The 11,462-nt window shown below is 40.5% G+C and overlaps 1 protein-coding gene across 1 annotated transcript; it reads left to right on the forward strand.

The window, feature by feature from the left end:
* The first annotated feature begins 509 nt into the window (after positions 1–509).
* On the forward strand, positions 510–7,378 carry mocs3 (molybdenum cofactor synthesis 3). The gene is made up of 13 exons (XM_010785354.1): positions 510–732; positions 1,772–1,904; positions 1,986–2,078; positions 2,771–2,891; positions 3,617–3,691; positions 3,869–3,986; positions 4,148–4,256; positions 4,364–4,426; positions 4,905–5,068; positions 5,226–5,273; positions 5,847–5,943; positions 6,029–6,136; positions 7,182–7,378. The coding sequence occupies exons 1-13, from the start codon at positions 640–642 to the stop codon at positions 7,337–7,339; spliced, it is 1,380 nt and encodes a 459-aa protein (XP_010783656.1). The 5' UTR covers positions 510–639; the 3' UTR covers positions 7,340–7,378.
* Positions 7,379–11,462: the final 4,084 nt, after the last annotated feature.

Here is an 11,462-nt window from a genome sequence, read left to right on the forward strand (position 1 = left end):
CAAATCAGTGTTCACACTCAGTACAACACACCTGTTAGCATCTGTATGTGTGTGTGTGTGTGTGTGTGTGTGTGTGTGTGTGTGTGTGTGTGTGTGTTTACGATTCATTCACTCACAGTAAACACGTTCGGTAATGTTAGAAATATATTTGTTACCAAATAAAGGTTGTAAGAAAACAATTCAAGACTTCAAGAATTGTGTGGTTGGTAACACTTTGCTGCATCAGAGTTATGGCATGACCTAATTCCTGGTCAGCGTTTTAGATTTATAGAAATTCACAAAAACACACCCCAAAACACCAAGTAATAGCCAGCCTGTATTTTAAAATTATCGTATAGATAGGCCTACTTATAATGCATCTGTGTGAAGTACGCGTACACCTTAATGCAACATCTATTTTTACAAATATACATTCATAGCATTACAAATGAATTGCTTATTTTAGTGGGAAATCAGCGCTTCATACGTCACCTAACACGTGGCTCGTTGTCACGTGATTAACCCGGAAGTTTGTGCGCGTGTGCTTCATTTGTCAACATGTTTCTCTAACACTGTTGAATAGTGGCACATTTTTAATTATAGAATTGTTTTATATATACATATTTAGTTTGCAACTGCACGTGTTTTCAAACAGAAGCCATGACTGACGAGGTGGGCTTTTTGAATGTACAGCTCGAGGAGAAAGAGAAAGAAATAGTCGCTCTGAAGAATAAACTGGCACATCTGGAAAAGGTACGAACGTCTTACTGAATGCTATTACGTACTGAAGCATGATGTTATGATATATTCGCCTTATTAGTTTATAGCCTTTAGGGTTTATGGCGTATCAATATAGTCCAGAATAACAGCACGTTACAGCCAATAAGGTAAATCTTATGTTAAAAGTGAAACTTGATAGACAGCTAACTAACGGGTTATATCTGTATTGAACTACCTTTCTGTCCCCTTAGTAACGTTACTTTTAGGTTTGATAACCCACAGGCATTATACTCCGGAGATGTGTCCTACTCTAGAGTAGTTACAATGTTCTGATGATTAGAAGTCACATGACATGTAAACTCTTGAAACAGACCCAAGAGTTTTAAATGAGAAAACTTCATATAGAATATAAGAAGTATTACAATTCAATTAAAAAAGGTGGTTCATACTCGTCCAGTATAACATTGTTAGTGTAGTTTTTAAGCTATTAAAAAAAATATGAGACTTTTCAATAAAAACTCATCTAATATGAAAAGGAGCAGAGACCCATGCCATTTAAAACACATACAGCTGTGGTGGGAAGTAACCCAGTAAATGTACTCACTTGTGTTTTTTTACTTGTGTACATTTTTTAAGTACTTGATAATGGTTGCATTTCAATGATATGCTACTTTATACCTCTACTCGTCTGGACTAAAAAAGCTAACCGTTTATAACGTTTTTAAAACTAGTTCACCTCAGGCAGGGGAAAAAGGAATTATTTAAGTTTTTTAAATAGTGGATATTGCAAAAGAGATAAAGCACACATAACACATATTAAATTCTCAATGGAATATAAATAAGCATACAATAAGCCACCTAAATCCCTCCATATGAATCAAGCTTTTCCCAAATAGCGCCTTATGTCCAGCATATGGGCTGTAAAGATATGTAAAGAGAGACATATGTAGCTTATTGTATTAAAAAGGCATGCTGTGGTGGGCTGCGATGCCACATGGCTCAAAGCTCCTTTTTAAACTTGTTTCTTATATCTATATGTGTTATCATTTCTCTCTGGTGGGTGTGATATTAGAGCAATGCCTCAGTACTGGAGCTGTATGAACAAGTGACACCCCTAACGCCGCTTAAAGCCAAAGCATCCCTCAGCAATGAGGACATCATGAGGTACAGCAGGCAGCTCCTTCTGCCCGAGCTCGGTGTACAAGGTATGGATTTTAATTCTCATTCTTTCAACTCAGTTTCATGACATGACCGGCCACAACAAAGTGAATCTTTATTGTTCACAGGTCAGCTAAACCTATCCAAGACTTCAGTGCTGGTTGTGGGCTGCGGGGGACTGGGCTGCCCCCTGGCTCAGTATCTTGCAGCAGCAGGCATCGGTAGGTATTCATAATGATTAATGCCAAACTAATCAAATCATTAACTCTGAAATACATTTGCTGATGGGTGTGACTAATTGACAAGGGTTTAGGCAGGGTCTTTAATTAGCTATTTGTCCTAGTGGCTGGTAAACTGAATAAGTGTACCTGCTGGGGTGGGATGGTCATACCACCCATTTAAAAAAAAAAAAAGAAAGAAAATATAAACATATTCTTTATTAGTTTTATCCCACATTCCCCTTTACATCCACTAGTACTCCAATTTAGATGAACAGCTTCTTTAACAAGGGGTCACTATGTATAAGGTCTCAAATCCCAAAAATGTAACATGAGAATATGAAAAACAAAACGTATAGAAACCAAATCTATAATAACACTGAGATTGTAAATAACACAGGTACAAATACCACTCATTTTGATGCTGTCAAATCAAACTTGGCAAAAGGACAAGAGTATGTTAACAGATGTTATTTATTTTTTCTTCTGCGCTCAAATGTATACTTTCCTCAGGTAACATTTTATACACACATTGTCAATGAGAAAGTTTGAGAATAGGCAAAAACTACATATAAAGAAAGTGCCAGTCATGTTTGCTTAAGGCACACTGTGATGCATCTTTACCCTGGTTTTGGGGTTTAATCCAGATAGTTTAATTACTTGGGTTTGACAGTTTCCTCTCTGTGTCTCTGCAGGGCGCCTGGGCCTGCTGGACTATGACGAGGTGGAGCTCAGCAACCTGCACAGACAGGTGCTTCATGGGGAGGAGAACCAGGACCAGGCAAAGGCTCTGTCTGCTGCTACTGCAGTTAAAAGGTACAAATGGGCTACATTCATACATACATTGGTCCCAAAACAGACTTGAAACATAGAAGTTAGTATTTCGATATTATTAGTACATGTTCTCTAAATATGATAAGTGGTGTGTGTAGTGATTTGTAACCATTTGGTCAAGTGTAATGCTTGCTGGCGCTTTCCAGTCTCACCACAGGTTATATTTGGTTGTGTATTCCTCCCCAGTCTGCAAAAAGTCTGTAAACATGTTATTTTAGAGACAGCTTTTTCTGGGGCCATTTCCTTCACACTGGGCCCACTGTGGTGGGGTCCACACACACACATTGCATAGCCACAACCACACGAGGGCGCTATATATCTGAATAACAGATAGTGCAGGGTTTAAATGCTGTGTCACTTTTTTATGTAAGTTGGTAATTACTGATCACTCGCAGGTACAACTTCTAATACAAGAGTCTTGAGTCATAATGCAGCTTTTGATGATGATTTTTTATAGTTGAGACAAGTAAAGATTAGGAGGGTGGTGGTAGGGCAGGATGTGAGTAAGGTCTCATGTCAGATTAAAAATTAGCATGTTGCAGTTTTGTGGTTTGTTCTTGGTCCTTAATGAAGCACCAAAATTACCCTCATATTTGACAGTGATAGGAATACTCTTCTGATAGTGTTAAAGTAGCTTATCAGGGAGAATCAAACCTGATGTTATAGGAAATTAACTAATATGTCTCAATGTGACTTTATGTCCGCAGATTGAACTCTACAGTAGAGTGTATTCCCTACCACCTGCAGCTCTCGTCGGAGAATGCCTTGCAACTCATTCAACAGTATCCTCAACCTACAACTGTTACATATATGCTAGTTTATGGAAAAGGAAACAGCCATCAACTATATCTGATACAGGTATATGATTGCTTTTACTGCATGACTTCAGATATTCAGTTGGGAAATGTATATACGTGACTAACACATTTGTGATGACACCTTGACCTCGCTGACCTCATATATGACATTGTTGCCGATTGTTCAGACAACGTCCCCACACGGTATCTGGTGAATGACGCCTGTGTGCTCAGTGGCAAGCCTCTGGTGTCAGCCAGTGCTCTGAGAATGGAGGGGCAGGTACAGTAGAAAGGCCACATTCATGTAGCAAGAGTCCATCAGCTACACTACTTTATAATGTGTGTGTGTGTGTGTGTGTGTGTGTGTGTGTGTGTGTGTGTGTGTGTGTGTGTGTGTGTGTGTGTGTGTGTGTGTGTGTGTGTGTGTGTGTGTGTGTGTAGCTGACAGTGTATAACTACCGTGGAGGCCCCTGCTACAGATGTCTGTACCCGGTCCCCCCACCCTCAGAGACAGTGACCAACTGTTCTGACGGAGGGGTGTTAGGAGTGGGTGAGTTTTGTCCCCTTCACTTCCCCAGGAGCCATTAACTGTGCACAAAGTACAGTGTGTGCAAATGTAAATGATAGTTTTAAGTCAAACTTTCCACTTTTCTTTAGTTCCAGGGATAATGGGCTGCTTCCAAGCTCTGGAAGTCCTCAAGATTGCCTCCGGACAAGGCTGTATCCTTTTCCATTCTGAACTCCCACTCTATATACAGCGCCCTCCTGAGACATTTTGTTGCTTTTCATCTGTTTAGGTTTTGCTTCACAATTTTCTGCCCTGTCATCCGGATGAATCAACAAAGAACTGCTGAAATCTTCTTTTATTCTAGCAGAGTAAGGTATGACAATCATTTTTTGATTAAATATAGCCGAAACACTGCTGACTTTTCATTTGCGATTCCTATGAGAGCTCTATTTGAAGCTGTAAAAGTGTTCTTATGCGAATAAAGACCAACATTAGAGAATATATTCACCCTATCCTGCCCTCTGTCCAGCATTGTGATACCAATCCTAACACCTGGTCCCTATGTGTCACCCAGGGAAGAACTGTATTATTTTCCTGCCTAAATGTTGCTATGGTTTTCATTCACAAATGAAAACATGTTAGCTGATTCTCTGAAAGTCGTGTATCCTTTTCCTTGACCTGTCTGGCCAGCTTCCTGCGGCCAACAGCTGGTTATGTTCGACGCTCAAGATGCCAGATTCAGGTCCATCAAGCTGCGGCCCAAGCAGGCAGGGTGTGCAGTGTGTGGAGAGAACCCCAGTGTGACCCGGCTGGTGGACTATGAGGCATTCTGTGGCTCTGCTGCCACTGATAAGGTGGGCAAAAGAGAAAGGAGCCCTAGTATTACTGGGTCCTTTTCACAGTATTTGTTTTGTCTTACAGCAACTTGATTTTCCCATTTAATACACAGTACCTGTCATTATTTTGTAATCATAGGATCTCTCATTGCCCTGATGTTTCCATGTTTTTCAGTGCCGCAAACTCAACCTTCTTTCCAGAGATCAGAGGATCACAGTACAGGTAGGGAATATATCGTCCAGCTTCAGAGAGGTTTGGGTATTGCGTGACTCCCTGTATTTAGTGCTGTTTATTCTATGATTACTCACAATTTTCTCAGTTTTCACGTGCATTTACCAAACTGATTACATCTCAGCGCTGACCCAGCCCCAAATGGGAAATGACTTAAAATGTGCCTGTAGATTTTCTATGGGAAAGAATAACACGTTCTATTTGGCAGTGAGAGCAGCCACAGTGGATTGCATCTGTTTTCTGGAGAATCTGTGCTTTCAAACCCGCTGAGTCATTAGTCGCAGAGATTGGGATCATGATTGATTGGGCTGTAATCGAGATTGTGAAAACGAGGCTCCAGTTAGAAAACAGTTTTGTTTCCTGTGATTTAAGAAAAAAGCACTTTAAATGTTCTTATTACTCCAAAAATGCAAATCAAAGCATAATTTCAACATTTGCTTTAATTATGGTTGACCTGTTGTATAGTTTTAAATCAATGTCTTGTCCCAAGAGATAAGGCAGTACTTCTCTCTAATTATTAAGTTTAATAGTTGTGTATTAAGGACTGTTTTAATGTAATTCCAGGATTATAAATCAATAATGGACACTGCAGAGCCCCATCTCTTGTTGGACGTGCGCCCTCTTGTGGAGGTGGATATATGCCACTTACCTACCTCCCTCAGTATCCTTTTTTTTAGAGATTGAAGCACAAAGTCAATCTCCTATTTACCATTTCTGTGTAATTATTCTCCTTATATTGTTGCCAGACATTCCCCTCTCAAGTTTAGAGTACAGGAAGAGTGAACATATCCAGTTACTGCAGGAGAGAATCAGCCAATTAAAGCAGCAGATGGAAGGTGACTGCAGGCCTCCAGGTAACGTGCCAAACACCCTTTAGGGTCCGTACATGTTGTCTGAAATGAACAGGCAAGTAGAGACGCACTCGTGCATATTCACACGCTGCTACTGTGTGGTCTCATACTGCCCGGCCACAGGCTTATTTTGGACAGCTAGTTTATAATGGGGTTGCTAGGTGACACCTTTTTCCAAAACAAGTACGTTCAACCTGAGCATCTGGCTTGCTTTAGAGAAATTAATATTCACAATGTTATTTTGGTGATGTTCTGGTTATTCACTGTGTTGGGCTTTCTTTATCAATGAGCTAAATTTAGCCTCAACACACTGTTGGTTGTTTATTATATGCTCAATCAACTCTATCATTTAAAGTATTTCCCTTTTTCATTAAATGAAACATTTGTATAATTCAAACTTATGTGTGCAGCTTTTGTGCCTTAACGTTTTTGAGTGTTTGCTTTTATTATTTAAAGTAGTAAAGGTTGAACATTTGAAGTAAATTAGTCATATGAATCGGACGTGTATTAAAGGGGCCCTATTATGCCTTTTGCGTTCTGCCCTTTCCTATAGTGTGTTATATAGGTTTTTGTGCATGTAAATGTTCTGCAAAGGCTAAAATCCCAAAGATCCCTCCAGAAGGAGTTTCTCTCCCACGCACTCCACCCCCCTGTCTGAAACTTCCGTAACATAGTGACATCACTATGTCACACTCACTCTGCATTGTGACTAGCACACTTGGCTAGCACTCCAACACATTGTAGGTGATAGGCTAAGGGGTGAGACATCTCTTAGTAGTTGACCAATCACAACAGAGCCGTCCAGCTAACTAATCAGAGCAGACTGGGCTCTGGTTTCAGACAGAGGGTGAAAAGAGGTGCAGCAACACAGGCAGTATGAGGAAAATGAAGACTTTTGATCAATAAAACCTCTAAACATGTCACAGTAGAGGCCCAAAATACAAGTATGAACCTGAACATTAGCATAATAGAGCCCCTTTAAGTCTTTAATGTCCATTGGTGTCACCAAACTAACCTCTCAGTATTTTCCCTCTCCTGATTCCTACAGTGTATGTAATCTGCAAGATGGGTAACGACTCCCAGAAGGCGGTGCAAGTCATGGAGAAGATGAGTGGATCCGAAGTGGACAGTATTACAGTGAAAGACATCAGTGGAGGCCTCATGGCTTGGGCGAAGAGAATTGACCCCACATTTCCACAGTACTAATTAATCAATGTAAAAGTCAATAAACTGAATTATGTTTTTCGTCATTGTTGATTTTATTTGTATGAGAACTGAACATCATGCTTACCACTAAATTGACTCTAATGTCATGAATGAATATAATGTTATTAATGTCCTGTACCAAGAAACAATGGAGCAGTTCCTAAAATGTGTTGTGTAATCTACCGTGCAGTTCAGTTCATTCGAAAAACACAAGCTGGCAGTTAGATAACACGTAAGGATACTTACAAAATCAGGTCCCTCTTCCTGTTTTTCTTTGAAGTAGTAATAGTTAATTAACCTATTACCCAATCAATTAAACCTGCACTGTTCATGCTAGTGTCCTTAAGCAGACACAATAACCTACTTAACATCCCTTTTTTTTTTACAACACTGCTTCTTTTTTTGTTTATAGCTTAAAGAAAGATGAAATAAATCCATATTTCTGGGGACATAAAGGACCCCCTTAAAGGGCCTTTGAGGACTCCTGGCTGGACCCCACTTTGGAAATCAGCACTACAAACTGATCCGGGTCGTGTAAAAAAAGGTTTTTTCTTGACATGCCCAAGTTGAAATAACGGAAAAGAAAGGCACATGCGCAGTGGCTTGAGCTCCATCGGAGGCGCCATTGCTTCACAGGGACTGTAGTTCAAGTTTTCCTCCCCACACATGGAAAGTCAGTTATGCGGAGATAATAAAAAGACTCCAAGCCCCAGCCACGGTGGCCGCTCTTTTTTCGTCAGGCAGGGGGAGTAGACACAGCTGGAAGGATAATAAGATGCGCATGAATTTACAATCTGGAATAAAAGATAAGAATAACTAAATGGACGGCTCAGTCAGTCTCTGCACGCCTGTGTGTAACACTTATGTCGGTGTGTGTTACATGTGAGCTGCGTCGCTGCGCTTTGGTGTGTGACTTCCACAAAGTGCAGAGTTTTAAACTTCAGGCTCCGCTTTCCTCAGTTGATGGAGTTACAAAGTTTCTTCAGTAAGCTCACAATGGAAAGAAAAGCACCCTTCGCTGACTGTGAAGGTAACGTATTACTTCAGAGAGATTCAAGACGTCGTTTGATGGCAAACGGGCTTTATGTATGGAGATAGTAGAACTACAATAAAGTGAATGTGTAGATTCAGCTCTTGTATAACTTGTTTTGCTGGCATTCTCGACTCGGGTTGTGTTCCGCCGCCTATCGAAAGTGGGAGGGGTGCAGATGTTAAGAAGCCTTGCTTCCAGATGTTTGTGGACTTTGAATTATTGTAAACAAAGAAATGATACGCTTTATCAACTTTTACATCTCTTTTACGTTACCAATGCACTGTTTGTTGTGCAAGCTCAGGTGCACGTTGTTAAAACACTTCTGTCAGTTTACAAAATTGTCAAAAAAGGTAGATAAACGAGTTAAAACTAATGATGTTATACACACATGTTAAAGCTCCTTTAGCACGGGCCATTTACAATGAAACAATATGAGCTAGCTTAAAGCTAACCCTAGGAATCACCTACCACCAAACAATGCAAGGCAACAGTCTACAACACAAGTTATATTAGTAAAGTAGGCTTCAGTAAAATAAAGTACAATTTCTTTATTAATTTTGTAGTGAAATCCATTTTCTGATTGTTTTTCTACATTAATTCAACTTAAAAGGGTTTCGCATAGGTAAGAAGGGTAGTTGTTTCATTCATACACTAGGGCTGCTTTACACCAGTCCACTTATACTGTCTCTACCCCTGTATTCAGATAGGTGAATATTTTTTTTAATAATAAAATTAGCACTGTGTGTTTGTTTCTGTGTGTGTGTGTATGTTTGCGGTGACAGGCTTCCTGTGGTCAGAGTGGATTACTGACTTCAGTAAGGAGAAGGAGCGCCACTTCTGGATATGAGGCTTGCTGCAGTGACTTTGCTGCAGAAGTCTGCGGACTGTCCACACACGTTTTCTCCCTCACCTGCCCGTCTACTGAACGAGTGTGTGTTGGGTGAGCTCAGGTGGGTGGAGTCGCCTATTAGCCTCTTAATTTATGAAAAGCAATGTCATTTGGATAAAAAACATAGTGCTGACTCACTCCCACTAATGAGGACCAAAGATTCCCCTTACCAATAGTCGACTGTGCTTTTTTTGGCCAGTCTTTATTAAAACCTCCACTATTCAGCATTCCACGTCACCATTGGAAGAAATCCAATGTCTGCCTCCTCTCCCCCATCTTTACCTCGAGCCTTCCTCCACTCTCTCTATCCGCACCACCCATCCTCCTCGTCCACCTCGTCGTCCACGACAACGCCAAGCTCACCCGGACCTCTCTACACCCGGCTGTCCAACGGCAGTCACAGCGTCCCCAGCCCCACAAACTCCCGCAGCTCCTTCCATGGGGTGTCTTTCCTGCTGCAGATAGGGCTGACCAGAGAGACGGTGAACCTGGAGGCTAGTGACCTGTCGCTGTCCGCTGTTAAAGACCTGGTGTGCTCCATAGTGGACCAGAAGGTAGGCATCTCATTAAAATACACTTGTATATGATTCAAATGTCAGTACGAGACATCAAACATGTTCTCTCTAATGGACTCTTGAAGGGAAAGCTTTTTCAAACTTGAGGACAGTGGACATGATGCATCAACATGTGCTCTGCTGTCTTCTACCATATTCATCTGTTTAGGTTTTGTTTTCCAAAGCAGACATCTGGGCCTCGTGCCCCAAAATGAGTCAAACACCGCAGAAGCATGCACACAACAGCACCGATGCTCCTCCAGTTACAGGACACAGTGTAGTAGCACCAGTTATTTACATTGTGGTATAGAGTTACTGGACTTACTGTACATGATGCAAGCGCAGGCACACATGCTCGACTGCGCACACATATACAGTGGTTTTGCTGAGGTTGGCCCCTCTTTATTTTCCATGACATTTGTAATGTATTGTAATGACATTGGAGTGTAGCCTCAGTAGCTTCAAATACAAAAAGTATACGCTTCATCATTTGCCATCTCATATTTTTTCGTGTGTGAAAATATCCAAAGTGCAAATCAACGGCGCTAGCTTTAATTTGCCTGTTCTTCTTACTTTGTACTGACAGGTCTGATCACAGTTTGAGTCTGCCCGATTTTTAACGTGCATAATAAGAATACATTAAAAACATTCCAAATGTTGTTTCTGATATAAAGTGGCTTCATATATGGTACTCAAAAAGAGCAGACCCCTGCAAAGGCCAATGGTGGATTTATAGAACTATTGAATGGACACAGTTGAGACAGCGATATTACGACTTTAGGGTGTTTATGAGTTTCGTCAAAGAAGTCGTAATGTGGACGTCAAAAAGGAAATGTGTTGTATTTTATTGCTCAAGGCATTTAAAACAAGGTTTCTGCAAAAGTTATTCCGATTAGATTAAATGGGGACTTCTGTAGTGTGACTATTCCAACATGGATGCAGGTAGCCTATCTCGCTTTTTTTTATTTACGAAAATGGAACATCATTCGCCCATCCGCCCCATAATTCACAAAAGTATTTAGACGCATGATAAATCCCCAGCACCACAGATATTGTATATTTTATATGAAGTAGTTTTGTTCATCAGGATAATATGTTAATGGATTATTGCAAGCCCCAAATAGGATCAACAAAGTGTTTCACATAAATATATGGATTAAACTCGTGCCCCATTTTCACAGTAATTGGTACAGTAGAATTCAAAGTAAATCAAATATATAATACATTTTGTATAAGTATTCCTAACATGTACAGTAGATGCTTTAAACGTCTCACTCAGCTTTTGTCTTATTTGACCCATACACGTGTATTTCATAGTTGTGTGGGATTAATGGTGAGCAAAGCCTGTTGGAATAATGAAATGGCTCCTGTGTGCATCCACATGTTACTGTTTGTATAACCTCTCGTGTGTGATGGCGATTACACCCTTTGTGTCAGTAATTATTATCGACTCAACAAAAAAGAGGGTGATTAAGCAAAGCACTTTCATCAGCCACCGGGATGTGAACACTAAGGTCAGTCAGAGCTATATGTATGTTTGTTGAGTTGATGATAATGAAAATAAAAACCAGAATGAGGAACAGACTTGGAAGACAGTGAAAAAGCTATCTGTGTTTGGCCTGTGTCCTTTGCTTCCATGTTGTCTAA

Source organism: Notothenia coriiceps, unplaced genomic scaffold (assembly GCF_000735185.1).
Source record: "Notothenia coriiceps isolate Sejong01 unplaced genomic scaffold, NC01 NC01_scaffold00027564, whole genome shotgun sequence".
Classification (NCBI taxonomy): Eukaryota; Metazoa; Chordata; class Actinopteri; order Perciformes; family Nototheniidae; genus Notothenia; species Notothenia coriiceps.